Source organism: Salvia hispanica, chromosome 4, assembly GCF_029641045.1.
Source record: "Salvia hispanica isolate PSC_SH4W2 chromosome 4, Shi_PSC_v1, whole genome shotgun sequence".
Classification (NCBI taxonomy): domain Eukaryota; kingdom Viridiplantae; phylum Streptophyta; class Magnoliopsida; order Lamiales; family Lamiaceae; genus Salvia; species Salvia hispanica.
Window position 1 is genome coordinate 4,423,989 of NC_142695.1, and position 20,828 is coordinate 4,444,816.

General features: G+C 36.4%; 4 protein-coding genes across 5 annotated transcripts; 1 reads left to right on the forward strand and 3 right to left on the reverse strand.

Annotated features, from left to right (window-relative positions):
• Positions 1–891: 891 nt before the first annotated feature.
• TRE1 (trehalase 1) lies at positions 892–5,117 on the reverse strand. The gene is made up of 10 exons (XM_048089730.2): positions 4,328–5,117; positions 3,244–3,363; positions 3,048–3,163; positions 2,852–2,952; positions 2,653–2,762; positions 2,431–2,503; positions 2,079–2,331; positions 1,613–1,712; positions 1,318–1,531; positions 892–1,051 (listed from the first exon to the last, which is right to left on the reverse strand). Exons 1-10 carry the CDS (start codon positions 4,927–4,929, stop codon positions 965–967), a joined length of 1,776 nt encoding a protein of 591 aa, XP_047945687.1. The 5' UTR covers positions 4,930–5,117; the 3' UTR covers positions 892–964.
• Positions 5,118–6,443: 1,326 nt separating this feature from the next.
• On the reverse strand, positions 6,444–9,430 carry LOC125194334 (uncharacterized). Its single transcript, XM_048092503.2, has 5 exons — positions 9,238–9,430; positions 9,047–9,150; positions 7,299–7,942; positions 6,865–6,976; positions 6,444–6,752 (listed from the first exon to the last, which is right to left on the reverse strand). The coding sequence occupies exons 1-5, from the start codon at positions 9,310–9,312 to the stop codon at positions 6,710–6,712; spliced, it is 978 nt and encodes a 325-aa protein (XP_047948460.2). The 5' UTR covers positions 9,313–9,430; the 3' UTR covers positions 6,444–6,709.
• Positions 9,431–9,516: 86 nt separating this feature from the next.
• Positions 9,517–12,461, forward strand: SKL2 (shikimate kinase like 2). Its single transcript, XM_048092502.2, has 8 exons — positions 9,517–9,731; positions 9,936–10,123; positions 10,205–10,399; positions 10,620–10,681; positions 11,358–11,424; positions 11,540–11,658; positions 11,979–12,155; positions 12,271–12,461. Exons 1-8 carry the CDS (start codon positions 9,537–9,539, stop codon positions 12,357–12,359), a joined length of 1,092 nt encoding a protein of 363 aa, XP_047948459.1. The 5' UTR covers positions 9,517–9,536; the 3' UTR covers positions 12,360–12,461.
• On the reverse strand, positions 12,428–20,700 carry LOC125194332 (inactive poly [ADP-ribose] polymerase RCD1). Of its 2 annotated transcripts, XM_048092500.2 has the most exons (7): positions 20,542–20,700; positions 18,424–19,772; positions 17,305–17,546; positions 16,728–16,801; positions 12,997–13,131; positions 12,821–12,916; positions 12,428–12,657 (listed from the first exon to the last, which is right to left on the reverse strand). In XM_048092500.2, the coding sequence occupies exons 2-7, from the start codon at positions 19,554–19,556 to the stop codon at positions 12,619–12,621; spliced, it is 1,719 nt and encodes a 572-aa protein (XP_047948457.1). In that variant the 5' UTR covers positions 19,557–19,772; positions 20,542–20,700; the 3' UTR covers positions 12,428–12,618. The 2 variants fall into 2 exon arrangements, with proteins under 2 accessions (XP_047948457.1, XP_047948458.1); XM_048092501.2 differs by lacking the exons at positions 12,428–12,657; positions 12,821–12,916; positions 12,997–13,131 and adding an exon at positions 14,808–15,157.
• Between the last annotated feature and the right edge of the window lie 128 nt (positions 20,701–20,828).

The following is a 20,828-nucleotide window of genomic DNA, read 5'->3' on the forward strand; positions in this document are numbered from 1 at the left end:
TATCTTGTGTAAATTTGGTCTCGAATAGCCAAGCAACCCTAACTATTCTTGTGTCATGCATACATAAGTGATAAGTATGATGCTACTAATCAATTTTAACTTAAATGCTTTTCCTCTAAAGAATTTTCCAGTACTTAATGATAGTTTTACCCTTAATTTGATCATTTTATTTTGATCAGAGCAAATGAAAAATGAACGGCTGGCAAAAAGTAAAGAAAAGGAAAAGGGGGGTTTACCAAAAGGCATGAAATAGAAGAATATGATTAAATTAAAGAGTATCCTAAGATTGGCATCATGTTTTATGGTCAGTCTTTCGAGTTGGCACACCATTGAGTTTATCTTTTTGGGTGATTATATATTTCACTGTTTTTGCCTTTTGCAATCAAATTTTACTTTTATGATCTTTACGTTTTTGGTTATGAGTAACCAGTGACATAATAGAGAATGAAAAAAATAGGACTATTAATGTTCAATGATGAAAGCTCTTTCCTTTTGACATTAGTAATTTGACAATTTCTTGGTCACCTCAAATAGGAACACATGTTAATGATGGAATAAACAAAAAACAAACATTGAAGCATAGACTTTCAAGAGTATCTAGTTGTGACCTATATAGTCACCTAGGCAATTTTATTGTTGGTTACATTAGATCATAATTGATCCAAAAGTTCTTATCGATGAATTTTCCATTGATTAAATTAAACTTAATAAAATAGAACAACATGAAAAAGTTAACGTAGTATGATCACTGATTTAACAATAGTCAAAAACTTTATATGTCTCAATCAAATTCATGAAATATGTTTGTAATTAGAAATATGATATGCACTTCTCCTATTATATATAGGAATTATAAACTGAATTGGACAATTTATTTTTCCATAATCCACATTTATCATGAAAATTTATTATTTTATACGAAAGTCTCTACATAGTCAAATAGAAATGTCAATGCTCTCTATGTTCAAGTGCAGTCAAGTTTTAGGTCTTGTGGCCATCCAAATGTCTCCAAGAACGCCAATACGACACCGTTCGACCAGCCAAATCCTGTCTGCTCAACAGTTAACACCACATTAATATAGTATTAAACTAAGAAATAAGAATTGACTACTTCATGCTCTTAATTTCACAAAAAAAATGCAGGTTGTGTGAAAAAGTCATGTGCATATAATGTAGTACTAGAAGTTTACAAATTTGATTGAATTTGTTTCCTTATAAAGAATTTTTTTTTCTGATAAACAATAAGTAGTACTCCGGATTTCATCTTTCAAGTAGTAACAAATATTGAGGCATATTGAGGAAAATGAAATAACTTACTTGGGGTTTATATTCACCGCCGCCTCCGGAGGCTCCACATTTTCGTACATCGTATTTTTCGTGCATTGCTCCCGTCTCCTTAAAAGCGACATAGTTGGTCTTGGTCCACTTGATGGCGATGTCTCGAGCAATCTGTCTAGCCCTTTCAGTCCCAGAATTCACAAGTCCTTCAGCAATCATGTGTTGAGTAGGTGCCCAACCATTTGGAAAATCCCTATATATGAAGTCATGTAATTAAACTAACCACACTAAACCAAAACTCTTCATTTGTAGGACAAAATTTAAATCTACTCACCATTGCTGCCCTGATTCTATCAGAGAAGTTGCAATTCCAGCAGCACAAATCAGACCACTATTTTCAAGACTTGAGACTACTTCATCCACCAACTTAACATCTTCAATCACATATACAAAGATTAAGTTATTTGGTATGCATAATAATTTGTAAAATGTGTCATGAAACGACGTAAAAGTTTTGATTAGTGTCGCGTTTGACATAATCTATGTCAAACGTGCCGATGGAACGATGAGTCAGCTTATCGGATTCTTAAGTAGATAATGGATTAACACACGAAAATCCACTTCGTTACAAAGCCTAATTATGCTAGACGAAACACACATCAAACTTTTCACGAATTTCGGATTTTTTTTAAGAAAAAACATTTTTTTAGACAACGATAAAAGTTTGGGATAGATTAACCATATCAGTATTAGACAGATCTTACACAAATTTTTATGGTAAAAAGATCGAGCGGGCGAACCTGAACTAAAAGGCTCAATCCACAGGGGAGCGAAGTTGGATGCATATAGTTTCTTATTCTGGTTCGAAGCGTCCCATTTGTGGATCTCGGATGAGTCAGGATCGGTTAACCAGTAATCGAGCCATTGGTGCTTCTCCGCATTCCAAAGGATAGAATCGATGGCCTTTTTTCGAGCATGAGAAGCTTCTTTGAAACGCTCTGCTGTCACAGAATCTCCAATTGCATTTGCCAAAATGCTTATATCAATTTCCATCTAATTAATAGTATCACACAATTAGTTAATTAGTCCTATGTGATCCATGATCTCCACAATGTATTTACTAAAAAATATGAACATGAAGCCAATTCTTGCCTTGAGAATAAAAGCATTCAAGTCCACAGGTAAAATTGATGTGGTAGATAATGTTGTTAGATCAGATTCATCCCTGAACCAATACAATAATTAATTTATGCACATAGAGAAACGTTAGATCGGATTCGTCCACCAAAATTAGTCTCTTTCGATTTTTAATAATATGACTTAATTTTTTGCTCGTTTTCTATCGAGACTATTAATAGTGGACGAAATACGTACCTCATCCACCTAGTGCTGAAATCCATCCCAGATTCTGCAGTAGAAGCCGTTTCCCTATATAGTTTTTCTTTAGCACATTTGCTTGGCAGTTTAGAAGCTGTTTCTGTGTCCTGCAAACACAAATTTCTAGTTTAACAACACTATTTTTTAGTATAAAATAATTTTATTATAAAGTTAGATAATGTTAAAAAAATCATACAATAGTGAAGGACTCTGGTCTTGGCTGATTCCATCTTGCATAGTATCGACTTAAACTATGATTCAAGCCTAGAGAATCTTGAATCACCACCTTATGAACCCCTTCAATTCAATTATGTAATTTTAATTTGACCGTTTTGTACTACATAAAAAAACTCGGATAATTTCATAACGAAATCCAAGAAATCGGAAGTTACCCGAGTTCCAAAAGTGGTGCTCCTTGAGCAATGCAGGAAGAGATTTTGCGAGTAAAGTCTCATCTTTTATTCTGTTGTATATTTCTACGACCATTGAGCTCAGAAGAGGAGGTTGGCTGCACAATAACCAATCACATTCCATTAAAACAGTAAATAGAGTCGTGTGTGAGACTATCTCGTATCAATTTTGTTTTACCTCCGGTTAGTGTAATAGGCACGTGCACCGTTGAGAGGATAACCGAATTCGTTCACGAGGGAGATGAGATTATAGACCATCCCTTTAGCCGTCTCATACATTTTACTAGCTAACAAACCCCTGCATCACAACACATTCTTCTTAAATCATAAGTTATGCTACTTACTAATGTACTACTAACAATGTTGATGGTATATTTCATCCATTCCATGAAAAATTGTCTGTTTCATTTGAGTTTGTTCCATGTGCTATATACTACTAGGATCCATTGGATTTTTAATAAGATGAAGATAGTATATTTAGCAGAATTTGTAAGTTCTGATTCTGCAATTTTAAAGATCTGCCGAAAAATTATGATTTTTAGATTATTTTGCAACTATCGCATCACCAAAATTTGGTGAATATTAGTACTCCCTCCGTTAGTAGAAAGTGATACATACTTTTATATATTGGTTTTATAATAAAATGTTAATGAAATGAGTTAGTGGAATGTAAGGTCCACTTACCAAATAAAGTAAAAATAAAATGAGACATTTATTGACAGATTTTCGAAAAAGAAAAAATTGGATATTTGGCGGACTGAGAGAATATCTGATATGAGAAAATCATTAGAATTTAACGCCCGTAAAACAATGTGGTTCATTTATGTAGAACTAAATCAGAAAACATCAACAATATATTGCACATTTAAATTCATTAATAATGGAATTTTGTATTTTAAATTTTATACTTGATATGCAACTTGATCAAATTTTATGATTTTTCGTTCGAACTTATCCTGTTATGATACTCCGTATATCGAAAAATATTATCACCAAATTTCAAATTCCGGATGTGAAGCCAAGTCAAAATCATAACTATAAAGCATGAAAAGTTGTTTCTACATTTGTTGTTCTTATCTAATTTCACATACTTACATATCTCGTGAACTTTGTTTAATAGTACTACACGTCTCTAGTTAGATAGAGATTACAAGACAAATATATACGGTTACATGTCATTATATTTGTCGCTATCTCAATCTCTATAATCAACCACTAATAAAAAGCAATCACCAAAAAAGAAAAAAAAAAGAAAAACTAACCTTATAATCCAATAAGAATCCCAATAATAAACCTCCCTGAACCGGGAACCGGGTATGATAACCGGGTTCTCCAACGGCAGCAAAGTATGAAACTCGGGCTTCTCAAGAACCCGGCCCGAAACCTTCCTACACAAATTCTTCCAAAGACTATGCACTTCCAAGGCCCAAGCCCGCACCTCCGGGCTCTCCACCTTCGGCAGGAACCCTTCGGGCTCCGCCACGTAGTCAACCGGGCTGACTACCACCAAATCCTCCTCGGCCGCGGCCAGATACTCCTCCATGAACCGGTTCAGTTCCTTAACCGGAACCGAACCGGACTCATTTCTCGGTAGCTTTTCGAAGGCCTCGACCGCGGCCGAGAGGTTTCGCTTGAGCGAGAGGTCGACGTAGAGCTTCGGGTCGAAGTCCTTCGGCCCGAAAGCCCGAAATGCGGTTTCTTGGAGGGTTACAAGAAATTTAACGAGCGGAGTCGTGGGGACGATCGGGCCCGAGTGTTTCGGGCCGCATGCATCGGGTGTAACGGTGATGGTCATGATTGAGAGGATGAAGACGAAGACGAAGATGAAGATGATCGGGCTCAGTGATTTGTGTTTGTAACCCATGGGAATGGCATGGTTGTTTTTGTGTGTGAATGTGTGTGTTTATTTGAGACGAGAGTGTGTATCTATCTGTGTGTATTTTTGTATGAATGAGACGAGAATATGGATTCGATGAGGGAATCAATTGCAAACAGCAAATTACAAAGCCGGCCCTAGGAACACTCACAGCTTGAATTTATTATTTATCAATGAATTTTTAGTCCAACTTTGATTCCATATATATATGTATGAATATTGAATTTTAAGAATTAAATACAGACTTTTGGAATGGATTTAATTTGATTTGTGCTTGAGTAATTGATTTTCAGTATCGTGTGGGAATGATAGTGACATATTGTTGAATAGGAGGGTGATGCGTACATTAATTAGGGATTACTATACATAGTAATAAGAAAAATTATTAGAGAGATAAGTCATAAATGAGAATAATAAAAAGATATTTTATTTTTTTTATTTTTTATTATAATTAGAGACTTCACACTTATTTTTAATTATTGAATATATGAACTTAGAAGAAATATGAAAATAATCTTTTGTTGAACATTGATTTTTAAATTTAGTTTAATTATAAGAATATAAATGCTATGTGTTTTGGGTCGAACTGTGTGACGTCTCGCTCGTTTAATCTTATTTGTATCACTAAAAAGTTTAAATTGGCACTGTCTATGCTATGGGAAACGATCAAACGAAGCGATGACAACAACTAGAATGAAGACCGAGGGGTTTAAAGGGAAGAACGATTTTGGTTTATGGCAGATCAAGATGAAAGTGATCTTGTTACGGCAGAGTTTGGCCGAAATATTGAATGTGGATCCAAAGGCAAAAGAAACCGTGAATATAGATTACAAAGTTGATATGGGTGTCATTTGATAAGTTTTTGGGTCCTATTTACTAATTTCATTAGATGAGAAGTTCAAACAATCTTATGCAAACATTACTCAACGTTAACTAAAAGAAGAAATGACAATTATCAAGAATTACCATTAGATGGTCCAGCTTGTTTGTAGGTTTGCTTTGAAAAGATGAATCCCATAGTCGTCCATTTTTTAAAAATTCGCCCAATTTTCAATTTTCGGATATGGACGGCTAACGGCTTACTTTTATTGGATCATTTGTAATTAACAAATACTTTTATGGCGCATCTTTGAAAAACATGGATTATCTCTACAATAATCCATGCTTAAGATTCACGCAGCACTTATAATTAAATAACTAATGCAATTTTTTGTTTGTTTCTTACATTGGAAACTGTTCTTTTTTTCAGTTTTGTAGAAGACTCATTTCAGGGTAATTGTTCATATTTCCAGTTTCGATTATTCAAATTATATTTTGTTATTTACCATGTAGGCTTGGAAAATTTGATTGAATGTTATTATAATGAGATAATTTTATCTCTCTTCTTCCTTAATGTTTTACATTTTGTATTATATAGTAGTATTTTTTATTTTAATACATTGTTTTAACTAAATGAATTTTATAGTTTCAAAATCCTAATATGTTTTCAAATACATGAATCATATTATCCAAGAATTTAATCCTTGAGAAGAATTATTCAAAGAATATTTTTTGTACATTACAGAGTCTTACTTTACTAATGTTATAGTAGTATAAAAATATATGTCATCCACTATCAAGACTATATTTTTGTGGACATAGTGATATATTGAGGTCCTCCCAACAAGTACAGAATAAAACAGTTGCAACAGTAATATCAATATGCAGGTTGTCAAAATGACATGATTCTCTTGCTTGCATTACATCATAGACTCGAACCTCAAATGCCTCAACCTTGTTTACTTCCCTCCGAAGACTGCTCAGAAAGATACCTAGATCACACAGAAGACAAAATCAAATGAAGACAGATCAACTGAAATCTCAAAACCCACATGATAAGCATTGAAAGAACTTATCAAACGTAATGTTTTCGCATATCCTTACTTTCCAGTATAAAGTCCTGCAGTGTACCAAGCCCTCAGAACCACATCAAGATCTGTTGTAGACTTGCTTTCGGGAGATTGCCCAGTTTCAACACCCAGCTCTTTATATGTCCCTGAAATTCACCATAAGGAACAGAGTGCATTGCTTAGGAAGGCAACAATACAAGTATACAACATTGGTTATGAGACTGTGAACTAAAAAAACTCAATAAGGCTAATCAATTCAAAGTGTAGAATTCATCAAACTCTTAAATTGATGATACAAAAAAACTCTACTCTGTAATTTCTAATTTTTTTTGTCGGTTCACTTCTTGGAAGTACGGAAAAGTAAGTTTCAGGAGGAATATTTCCACAAACAAAATTTTAATTAATCATCCCAAGCATATAAATAATGCACAAACCATGTATGGATTAAAACAATTGAAAACATCTCACCTCCATTTCCTTCCTTTGTTAATGAAAGTGCTTTTTCAGCAGCGGCCATCGCCATATTAACAAAATCAGGATCCTTTTTAGGCTCAGAATTGGCATTCGGAGAACCTTTTGCAAGACAAGTTGTATGAATATAGTTACCGTCAGAACAAGCAGCAGGTGATGAATTACATGGAACAACCCAATTTTGACAGCCATATGGGCAGCTACAAGCTACAGTTCCATAGGGTTGAGGAACAGATGCTTGATACTCTTCAGTCATGGATGTACTGGAATAGGGATATTGATTATTCCAATTATTGTATTGGTTAAGTTGCTGGAGAATATGTTGCCTCTGATTCTCAATCTCATAATATTTGTTCAACAACTTGGTATACTCTTCTGAACCATCTGAATAGCACGATGCTTCATTTTGATGTTTTATATCCGTTGAGACTGTATATTGGCATTGGGAAACTGATGTAGTAGCAGAAATGTCATTGGTGGGTGGAACAGGGCACTCGTGAATATTGGAAAAACCAACACATTTTGCAGAAGAACCTAACTCCAAAGGAGAATCTTCCGTGCTTACTAAAGTCTCTGCAGTCTCCACGACCTGTGTTGTGGTTTCCAGTCCATTTAAAAGGCTGTCATCATTCTGGACAAATCTTCATCAAATAAGAAAGTTTAGCATCAAATATGTTATCTCAGTCTCAGATGCTTTGCAATTGAAGTTATAAAAGCACTATGCGCATACTAAAGAAGAGAACTTTCCAGTTTACGCATCTGAAGGAGAAACTATTGGGCATTACATGTAAGTTTGAAGTTCAAAATTAAACAACAGCGCCTGAATTTGATAAAGTTAAGGCTGTTCTCAAGAATTCCGTCACAGCTATAGATGTTCAATAATTTATTATCCATATGATGAAAACAATAACCACAAAACCACTATTTATATCTGGACTGAACTGAATCAACAAGCCCAAGCAAAAGCCTTTCAAAAGAAAGGCACTTAATAAACAAAATAGCATGTAACGAAATAATATAACTGAAAGGTAAATAAAGCAAGCCTAAACAGGCTTCCCTGACATCTTATTGCGTCGTGAATACACCACCTCCAAAGATGCACTCGGAGCACTGCTATAGAATTCCGTTACGAGAACATCTACTCTAATAGAGTGTTGCACTTGATAAGCGGAAACCCATTCCCAAAAAAACAATATCCCTGTGGAATCTTTGACAAAGCTCTTTGGCAGATTTTAAACTCCGATTGAACTAAGAGAAAGCCTTCATGATTACATGAACAAGTATATATGGTTCTTTAACAAGTCCATAACACTCTATTTTCGTGCGATACGGCCTACAATAGTTCAAAAGTTCTACAGTTTGTCTATAGGGGGGCAAAGCTTGTCTAACATGCAGTAAAAAGTTAATAATGCTAAGATCAGCCATGATTACAGGGAGCTCAGTATAAACAGTGGAGGCCTAAGACATAAGAAAGGTTGAGCTAAATAGCCATATTCCTTTCCTCAATATGTAACTGGTACTACTAATAACCGGTGGAAACAACTTAATCTTTTCTAAAATTCACAGTTCTTATTTCTCTCCATACATCAAATTGATGCCCTAGTTTTTACACTAAACCAAAAAGCAAGATTTAATCAGCATATTTTGTTTCCTGCTTTCATTAACATCATCATAATCATCATAGCCATATAAAAATTGTAACAAATAAATCACATCAAAGTATATATTAGTGCAAGCACACTCACTCAATGTTGGAGGCACACTCAATGTTTCCATTATCAGCTCCAGCGCCTGGTAAACTTTCCTCGGCATTAATAATGGCCTTCTCTTCACTTTTTACATTCATCGCCTGCATTGGAAAACAACGAAAATGATAAATACAAGCAATACAAAACAAATTTTCAGGCGGTGCTTAGAATATAGCATGGAGGTTTGCCTTGTATTTGGTAACGGCGTGGTCGAAGGCTTTAATTAGGGCAGAATCGTCCCAAATCTCTCCCTCCTTCCCCATGACTTGTGTTCTGTTCCAAAATCTCTGCAAAGTGATGCGAAAAAATGATGGATTTGAAGCGGAGAGAAGAATCGGCAAAGCTATGAGCGGCGGCGACACTGATTCGTCGTTTTAAAAATTTATCATTATTTCGTATTTTATTATATTAAACAATAATTTTATAATAAAAAAATATAGTAGTAACACATTTAATACATTTTTGGTATTTTCATTTTATCTTGAAAATGGCCACAACACTGAGCTTCCTCTCTCCCACTCTATCTCTCCCTACACAAAAGCCCTCGTCAATTCGAACACAGTGTTTCCCCTTTTCTTGTGTTTCATTTCCCTCAATCTCAGCCGCTGCTTGGCGAAGTCATGGCCGCATCCTCCCCTGCAGCATCAACCCCACTTTCTCCACAAATGCAACTCAATATGAGGTAATTCATCAATTTATATTTCCAGTTGCTGGGAAAGTTGGGCAATTTTTAAGTTGTAGCAGAGCTTGCAAATCTTTAATATTAACAATTAAATCATCATACCATATTTATTGATCATTTTTAGTTTGCTGTTATTGCTTTCCATTATTAAAGTGGCAAGTCCAATTCTAAATGAAGTAGCATTTGATTGATGCTTGAATGCAGTTTAGTGATGATTCGTCTGAGGTAGAGTTGAGACTGGAACTGGGGGAAGAAAACATAAGTCCAGGGGATGTTTATGTGGATGCAACTGAGAAATCTTTGGTAATAAGAGTGCAGTCTTCTGGATGCACAAAAACTCTCTTGGACACTCATAATCTATATGGAATGATAAAGCCTTCTGAGATGATATGGTAGTATTTGGCATTTTCTATTGGTAACTGAACCCTCCCCCCCCAATGGCTACAACTATATCATATTATCTTCTTCAACAGGTATATAGATGACACCCAGCTTGTAGTTAACTTGAAAAAGCAAGATCCCGAACTAAAATGGCATGACATCGTGGAATCTTGGGAGTCATTAACGACTGGAGTCGCCCAACTGCTGAAAGGAACATCAATCTTTTTAGTTGGAGAATCAACAGAAATTAACAACAGTGTTGCTCGAGAATTAGCAGTCGGTCTTGGGTATGTGCCCCTTCTGTTTTTAAGTCTAGATAATATTACTGTAAATGTTAATGGATTGGCTGGCTCTAATGTGAACAGTCAACCTTAATCTTTCTCCTTGCTTCATTGCATCTCGTCTTCTAGTGTTTAGCATGTTCAAAACAATTATTGCTAGGCGCTAGCTGGTGGCTTGGCCCGCTCTCTTTATCTTTACAGAGAGTTTCATGTTTCTTTGTGATAGATACTCTCCGCTTTGCACAAAGGAGCTTCTTGAAGCGTATTCCAAGCAAACTATCGATTCATGTATGTGAAGATCCTCTCTCTCTTTCTCTGAAATGCTACTCAAAAGTTCATGAAATGTGAGTAGAAGATGGAATTTAATGGCATTATAAGAAATTCATTATTGTTGTGTGAGTATGGTGGGAATGGCGATTAACTGAACCAAGTCAAAGTGCCTTTCACTAGTTCAAGTCCTTCCTGAGACCATAAACTGTTCTAATGATACTTCATTGATGGTGCTTATTATTTGTTTGACATAATTGATGGGACATCGTATTCTGATCTAAATATGTAGTCATCTGCAAGAATTCAGAATAACAACAGCTATCAGTGAAATATTTGGATGGTCTCTTTATCTGCATACTTTTGCTTTAGATACATGCGCTTGTTTTTGGAATAATATGTGGTAGTGTTTGCATGCCATTTGTTAATCATGCCTTTGATGTACCCTCTGGAAAGGGAAGACGCGCAACGAGATAAATGGAAGTGTCATTTCCCTGTCATCCATCCCCTTTAGTATCTTAATCTAGCACTGGATTTGTCATTTCATCACATAAAATATTTGGTTTGTTGGTCTCCCCAGTGATTGTCTAGATACTGAACTGTGGTACTTAATAATTCTATGATGCATTTTTTCATCTATTGTAAGAATCTTGTGCAATAGCAAATATTCTCCTATAATTTGGTCGAGTTATTCCAGGGAAGGACGAGGAAGGATCTGATTCTGTCGCAGAAGGGGAAGCTGCAATATTAGATAGTCTTAGTAGGTAAGATTCTTACACGCATTCATATTTAGAGTGTTATTGGTTGAGCAATGCCATCTTCTACAATAACTTATTGGATGTTGAGATGTTGCAAAGCCTAACTGTATCGTAAATCCAGTCAAGCAAGAGTAGTTGTTGCAACATTAGGAGGGAAGCATGGCGCTGCCAGGAGACCTGGAAAATGGCGGCATCTCTTTGCAGGATTTACAATTTGGCTGTCGCAGTCTGAAGCAACAGGTGATTAGGCATTCCCACTCTTTTTGTAATCTATTATCTTATTAATTGAAGGGGATGCTTTCTTACTAGAGTTAGAATGTCTGAAAAGTATAATGGTAGCTCTTTCATAGATCTCTAAATATATCTTAAATATGAATGGCATGTGCTGATGCACCACTAGTTTCTTTGTGCCTTCACTCTTGAGACATCATTTCAAAAATGGTGTTTAGGTCTTTTGACTCAGTTCATTTGTCTCGTATCTTTTTGTGCGAATGTGCAACCCTGCAATATTTACTTCGTAAATAGCAAAGAAAATATGATATCTTGCTATCTAATACCAGATGAAGAGTCAGCTAAAGAAGAGGCCAGGAGGGATATCGAATATGGCCTCCGAGGCTACACTAATGCTGAAGTAGTAGTGAAGCTCCAAGGTTGGGATGCCACTTACACCAAAACCGTGGCTCAGGCATCACTCAGTGCTCTTAAACGATTGGTTTTGTCCGATAAAAACATTACAGGTACCTGTTTTCTTTTACCTCATGTTCTCCACAGTCCAGAGTGCATCTCATCAAAGAGAACGTACATATAGTTGTTGTAGAGTCCATTTCTCATCATCTGTTTTTGATCTTCTAGGTAAAAAAAGTCTGTATGTCCGACTTGGATGTCGAGGTGATTGGCCGGATATTAAACCTCCTGCTTGGGATCCAGCAACTGCTTCATGACTGCTGCTTGTGTTGTTCATTCAGCTTCATCAATGTTGACAAATTCCGATGTTCAATTTATGAAAATATAAAGAAAAGATCGCTTATCTTCATCAAAACAAACCAATCCGAGTTATTTTGCATCTAGTTTACAAACAAATCCATACACGAAAACAACACTTCTAGAGCTTTCAAACTACACCAAATGTCGTGAAGCAAATTGACTTATTGACATTACATGCACATTTATACGATAATTCGACTTCCGGGTCACTCACACTTAGCTGCACACCGTTTCACCATTGGAGTTTGTCGCCACCTGTAGAAAGCCAAAACTACATCTCATTAAAAAGAAATGTTTAGACACACAATTACATCTCATTAACCATCAACCTTTAACTTTTTTAAGGGTAAAGCATACACGGTATGCAGGCATTCTGATTGAACAGGACATCACACACCAAGCGTTACATACACCATACCTTGCACTGAAGACTTGTTATTGCTGACTTCAGTAAATCATCACCAACAATGGTCCTCAATTTCTTCACAAATGTATCCCGGTTTATCTTTTTTTGCTGTCAAACAGAAAAATACTATTAGTATAGCAGAAAACTATATCAGTTAATATAATGCTTTGATGTGTCAAGCTGCATACTCTGAACAGCGCATAGTTGTTCTTCACAAGGTCCATGTGCTGAGAAGGGACTTTGCTTGAAATGGCAGCAAGCAGCATCGGAAATGGCATCCAAGGGCTCTTAGGGGTCCTAGCTTGAAATGGTTTTCCTGCAATCTGGTAGTAGCAATATACCCTTTTATGATTATTGAAACTGAACATTTTATCACTCATTACCCAAAATCATTCCATGTTAAATTATAGCTTGCCTAACACAGTTCCTCAGACCAACAAAATAAGTTGCAAGAGCATATCACTGAATGGAAGTGCATGAGACTGAAATGAACCCAATAAATAGTAGAAATGTGGGATGCTTAACTAAGGCGCTATAAACAAAAGTAAAAAACAAACGAAATGACGTACTTTCATAAGAAAATAGAGAATACGAATCCTATTGATCTCACCAAGATAAACAAAAAAGTTTGTAGTGTAACAAGACCATCTCATTTCTTCCCCAAATGCTGTGATTTGCAGGTTGGGCGCTTAAGTCTACCCATCATAGTACATTCAAGAATTCAATAACATTTTATGCACCTCCTGGCATAATGTATAACCAAACAACCTCACCGAGACAGAGAGGGTGTCAGTAATAAAGCCATAGTCCAACATATTATCTAAGCCAGGTAATTGTCTAACAAGATTCTTCCAGTGTCAATCAGAATTATGATATGTTTATCAAAAAATAGCAGAGATTCTTGGTAACGTTTATTATAAAGAACTGAAAGGTGACAAGGGATTATGTTCATGGAGTCACCAAAATTGATAGAATTTGTGTCTATCAATTGATGTGGATTTAGGAGGAATATTTTTGTTCATTTTTGTCTCTTAGCCTGATGTCAGTTCTAATTGTATACCACAAGTGAGGCTGAAGTAGTGAGTTAGGATGTCGCCACTTTCGATAGTTGTTTCAGCATAGTAGCTTTGTAGCTTTGATCGTGACTGTAACTAATCCTGGTAGTGTTTTCCAATTTCACAAATTGAAATATTATTCCCACCATTTTCCAGTTTTTTTCTCTCTACCACAAATTGAGACGTGTTAAGGGCCTTCAACTCTATCAATTGTTCTGACCCTTCTGCTAATTCCAATAGCACTTCACAAGAGTTTTCACAACAATCACACAATTGGACCTCTTGTCTACTCGAACCCGTAAAAAGACCATTTGCAGCAATCCCGGGACAAAGTTAAGTTGCAAAAGGAGGTGGATTAAAGTTATAAGAACCAAACTTATGGTGTCCACTTGGATAGGACTGACCTCCGAACAAGTCAAGAATCAACATTTGATATCTTTTGCCTAATGCTGATTCGTGATGTTACATTTAGGGCAGTATTCGTGATACCTTAATTCTGAACCTACTCAGATGGCTTGTAGTTTTCAGTTGATTAGACTACAGTTTGATTGGTTTATTTATTCTGTTTACGATCATGTGTTGCTGTCATCAATTATACTTTCAAGCTACTTTTAACGACTAGTAAATCCATTGTGCAACAAAATAAGGCTAAAGTAAGAATTAGGGATGGGATCCCTTTAAATTGTTGTTTCGACAAATTTGCAGGACTGGAGCAAGGTTGACAAGAGTTCTTCCCAATTCTGTTTTCCTATTTCATTTGACATTAAACCCTTTTTTCTGGGTTTTCTCTTCTATTCTACAACTTGCAGTTTGATTGGGCTTTACTTTATAAAAAATATAATGTGATTAAGAAAGTGATGTGAGCCTCGGTAGGGTGCGAGGTTCACAGCCCAGGATACCTGACGATGAGTCTAAAAATTCGGAAAAATAAAACCAAGTGTTACCCGGAAAATCAACAAACAGTTGGAGTGCGGCACTTGGTCGAACTCCGTTTGGTCTTGATGTCTCGGCCGTTTCACTCCTCACAGCAACAACATGGTGGTGGATGGACATGCAGAATTTGATTGGGAAGTCAACTTAACAGTACATGTGGACCGGAAGGAAGGGTCGAACAAAATCTCTGGATTTCCACAAAACCAAACAAACTATCATGAATTAAGCCTGCTGGTGTCCGAATTGTAGACGGCCTGAATCCCTTAGTTTGATTCTGATGAACATTCAAGGTCGTTGGATGGATGTGATGGACGACGGCATGATCAGCAGCTGGTCAGAACTACGTCGGACTGGCGGAATGCTTTGCAAGCAGAAACAAGCAGCAAATCAATTCGATAATTTGTGAAACACCAGGTGTGTGTATTCTAAGAATTGACATAAACAGCACAGAATAATTGGGGGCAAGACGTCGAGCGGCTGGTGTGTACTCGGGCCGCGAATACGAACAGTTCGGATCGTTGCAAAACTCAACCAAGCCTAACAGATGTGGGGATGACAGGCACTTTGAATGGTGTTGAAAGTGGAATGAGTGACTCCACATATAGATGCTGAATTCTATACTATAAGTCGACAAATAGCTTTGAAAACAAGAATTTTTAGAATCAAACTGATTCTAAAATTCACGAATTCAATTGATAAAAATTTGGCTGCTTTTTGAATTAGATGATGGACAAATTACAGGCCTAAGTTTGGACTCTAGATAGACTCAAATCAAAAACAAAACCGAAGTTCCAAGCATATTTGAAAATTGAAATCTAATAACAATAACAATATACCTAAGCTCAATCTCTTAAGGAGATAGCTGTATGAAGATAGACTTATCCTAAATTATCAAACAAAATCAATGACTCCAAAAATAAGAGAAAACTCTAACTTTTGTGCTTCATGTAAAAATCTACTTCTCACGTCAGTTTCCTCCTAGCCCAATTAACCCTACGTCCCAATGATGTTCTCTTCTTCGGGTTGTTCAATTATTGGCCCAGGCATTGTATACAACATTATTCCTCTGATTTCAGCCAACTCAAGATATCGGTACACTCCATTCGGTCCCTTTTTGAACCTCGTTTTGGGGTCGATACGAGGATCACATCAGACAGGCGCACCAAAATCTCATTTAATAGCTAAAGAATTTATACTAGAAGAACAATATTAGAATCTTATCTTACTCTATCTTCTTACTTTCTTAGCCCAAAGTTTACCATAGCACTTGAATGATAAATAGCTGGATTCTGCTTATAATCAAAATAAATCATTGCCTATGAATACTTCCACCAAGGCCCCAGAATGTGCAACAACAACATAAAATTCCAATTTCCAATAAGGACTAACACGTGAGACAATTAATGATGACGATTGTAACCACATAATTAGAAACAACACATGGAATTATTAAATACATTGTTTTCGTATTTATAATAATTATCCGCAATGTATTTGGAAAAATTAGAATAGCAGTTATGGGGTCAATGGTCATACTAGCAGGAAATATAAGCAGTTATACCATAACACGTGAGACAGTTAATGATGATGATAATAACCACAAGATTAAAAACAACGCATGGAATTATTATATTCATTGTCGTGATCAAAATACGTATCCTCAATGCATTTGGAAAAATCAGAATAGCAGTTACGGGGTCATACTAGCAGGAAATATAATAGTTTTACTATTTCTTGCATGAATCTCACTAGTACCTTCAGTTTCAGTCACAAGTGGAAAAGACAGCCCGAGTAAAGGTGTAAGAAAAAAAAGGAAAAAGGCAATCTAAAATATACAGCACAAAGAAATAAAAGGGAGAAACAGAAAGAGGCACAGAAAACCAAGGATGATCTTGAGCACACGTATCCAGGAATAAACTGGTAAAGCATACCTGGTCGTGAGGTCCTTTATAACAAGTATTGAGGACAGGATGATCAACCATGCTCTCTTTCCCAAAAGTAGGTTCTGTATAATAATAGAACAAATGCACTCAAGCACTGAAAAGTTTAGTGCAAAATGAAAATCATAACAGCTAATTAAAGAACTGGCACAATTTCCTCCTTTAAACAGAATAGTAAGTCTAGACATGAGAAAAATCTGGTTATGAAAGGCTTTGTATTATACAGAAGCCCCTCACATTCTGAATCCTGAATGTTCAAGAGTTTGAAGGGTTCAAGCTAAGTAGAGCATAACTGATACATGGCTTTCAGTGAGTATATACAAAACCTTGCTCAAGAAAATACTGATTATATCTATTGTTACGAAAGAGCATAAATTACTGATAAATAGCCAACTTAAAACATATCATTCTGAAGAACCTCCTGAACGGATTCAGAAAGAACATGACATCATGAAAATAACAGAGCCACGTTTAAGATGCTAAGATATGAAACACTATAACTAACTTCATATGAATATGTTTGAAGATACAACCAAATGAGGAAAAAAATGAAAGGCTAAACCATTACCTTCAACATCAGAAGTTATCTTGAAACTAATTGCACATTCTGGGTAGATGTGAGAAGTCATATTCATGTTCCATACAACATAACGACTTGGATTGGGAAGTGTGTCAACACCGCTATCAAATTCCTCACTACTGGGATGGAACTGACTTGATCCACAGCTAACAAGCTCCATATTCCCCATTATAACACGGCAGAATACCATATGCCGTACATCATTTTCGTCAACATCTAAACAATCGATACTGAAAAGAACAAAGGATATAGAACCATACGAAAAAGTAGTCCAGACCAAAGCAAAGTAAAAGAATGTAATTCAACAGAAACTTCTGCGGTCAGAATCTGTGATATAAGACATAAGAAATGTGAACCAGAACGGAACACACAACATAATCTAGAACAATGACAAGTACTATCAGGGGCGCGCGCAGAGGGGGGGGGGGTGCACCCCATGAATCAGACACAAAAACAGCACATCCAGATGTGGGTTCTTCTTTTCATGAGATATTTAGGAAGAATTTGAGTTGAAGAATAAGAATTAATTAATTGGGAAGAGTAGCCCCTATGGGGGCGCACCCCACGAATTAGGGAACAAAAACAGTACATCCGGATGTGGATTCTTTTCCTAAGATATTCAGGAAGAATTTGTGTTGAAGAAAAAGGAATAATTTATTAGGAGGAGGAAGAGGAGAACGTTCGTTTCATTATTTTGGCAATTTGAATGGATTCTGATAATATTTGAAGGGAGAAGAGGTGATCAGAATTGAACGTTTATTGTATTTGAGTTATTTTAGGGAAAAAAATTTTGGTAAGATTGGAAGGGTTTAAGGGTCTAGGGATTGAAAGGCCCCAACTGCCCCAGCCGCCTTCGGGCTATTCCAGCATAGCCCCATGTGCCGCGTGCCCCAGGCGTGCTCTTTTGACAAACTTGACATCAGCATAAACAAAACTTCCCAGAGCATAGGTTTCATTGAAGAACAAAACAAAATAAAATGAAACGACAGAAATGTAAGGACACAAATACTTAAGAAAAGCCAGAACAGAACTTCATTATTTCTTGATATATTTATATCACGCACATAATTCTTTATTATAGGCAGATAAGATAGTAGTTAAACCAACCTGATTTGAGTACCATTTGCAGGGATCAGATGTATCCCCGTACTATTGAACGGCTTCAATTTCAAGGGCGTGTAATGCCCTATCCCATACTTTAGTATAGTTGAAACAGATTCCTTCGAACAAGGAAGCCATGCATACAGGACATTTGCAGCGCCGCGGTACTTTTTTGTTATTTCCACCTGTTTTTCAAATAGTTCCAACCGACTTTTCATCAAAATGCTCGTACAATGGTGTATCTCAACAACCTCTGCAGCAGCCGAGCTAATACTTTTTATGAACAGCTCCTTGACAGTGTCGCTTCCCAAGGACCTAGGTACAGGACCAACCACTTGAATCATGTTTCCATCAATTTGCTGACTATCCTCACGTTTCACATCGACATCCCCATATGATGCCTTGGAGCAATTATCATTACTTTCATCATCACAAATTCTAGGAGCAGCACTCTCATGAGCATGTATCTGCTCGACAATCACATTGGATTCACCACTGGATTCATTATTTAATCCATGTATAGCAATCTCCAAATGCAAGTTTATATCAGTGGAACCAAAAGGCTCATTTCCCATATCTTTATCTCCTTCACCTTCAGCAAATTCATTGTCATAACCATCTGTTTCCTCATAACCACTAAATATTTCAGGGAAAAAACAGTTCCCAGAGACATCAATCCAAGCAATAGGCTGGTGCATGCCAGTAGTCAGGTCCAACTGCATCATATGCAAGAAATCTAGCAGAATCTTGGTTCCATTAAACTCCACTTCAATTGCAGGCTTGTCGGCAAGAAGATCCTTGTTGACATGTGCAATGATGTCCACGGAAAAATCATTCCACTCATCGTTGTCATGATACATCAAGCGTTGCAAACTCCCACTCTTCTTAAAGTTGGAATAATATTTAAGCAGGCGCTTCCCAGATGGAAAGGTAAAACTGCTATACTTGTTTATGGATCCATTTAGTTTCCTCCGCTTGTTGATCTTCTTGATTGATGATATAGGTGGTGGGTATTGCAGAGTGAACGGCACATGAGTAGCTCCCTTTGAAGGGATGGTGCACTGTTCTGACCTCTTTCTCTTCAGATCAACAACAACACTTCTGCCACTATCCAATACCTTTTCGAACTTTGTGCTCATTTTTCCCAACTTGATCAATGCTTAGCAACAAATTCACAGCCAAAAGTACAATGAAAAGAGTTGCAAATGCCTTGAACTTGGTCTTGGGTTTTGATTCAGAGAAACAAAGCCATCAGAGCATATGGAGAAAACCTGCCCATCAGAGTTGGAACGAACCAATTGCAACAGTCGAACTAATTTATTCACCAGAAACACGTGATTTCCACAACCAGCTGCCTGATAAAGAAGACAGTGCGAATAACATTTGCATCAGCAGAAAATTAAATACTTGAACAGCAAAAAAGGTAACCTCTGTTTGGCATTTTAGACTTATGTACAAAAAATGTTACTATTTGTTTTATCCAAATCCCATCAAGTTCAGCTTTTCAGCTGTTTGCCTTATTCCAAATTTGAAACTATAACATGTAAAATGAGCAACAAGTTGGAAAACTGTTGCTGTCAAAATAATAAACAATAGTTTTCTTGTAAATTTAATCACTCGTTGCATTTAAATCCACTCGCAATTAAAGATCTTCCCTATATGAAGCCTGAATTTACTAAGTACAAGCTTATTTGTATTTTTCCTTTAGTTGAGCACCATTCTTAAGATCTAGATCCTACTTTCAAAAAAAACAAAATAACAAAACATCCCTCATATCTTCTTATATCTACCAAATCTTTAGATTATACAGTTATAATTTAAGAATTCCTCAAAGTAACACAAGTTTAACCTGAAATAATACTAAATCAAACCCTAAATCAAGCTCGCAGCTACAGCTAAAATTACAAAAAAAAAACACCATAGCGCCACTAGATCGACCACGGCGCCCTCAAACCATGAAGAAGACGCTTCTCCGCCATTCAAACATCCAAATTATCACGAACTAAAGTAATATTAAAGGAAAAAAGATGTCTTCAAAAAAGTTTCCCATAAAACATGCCTTTAATGACTGAAAGTCAAAACAGAAATCAAGAGAAATCAAACGAGAGAGAAGAAGATGTATACCGTCGGTGAGGAGAGAGGGAGGAAGGAGCGTCGGGAGTTGGACGATTGGAGTTGAATGAAAGTCAATACCAGGGATTCAGAATTCCGCTGATGCTCATAAAACGGCGCCGCTTTGATACATTTTCCTTTGTCTACTTTCTACAATTTGATGCAAATTGCAAAAATCAATAATCTCATTTAGGACCACACGAATTTTTTTAAAAACAAGAGAAAAATGAAGAAGGAAATAGGTAACGAATAAGAAAAGAGGAAATAAGAAATTGAGCAGAATATGGAAGGAAAAAAAA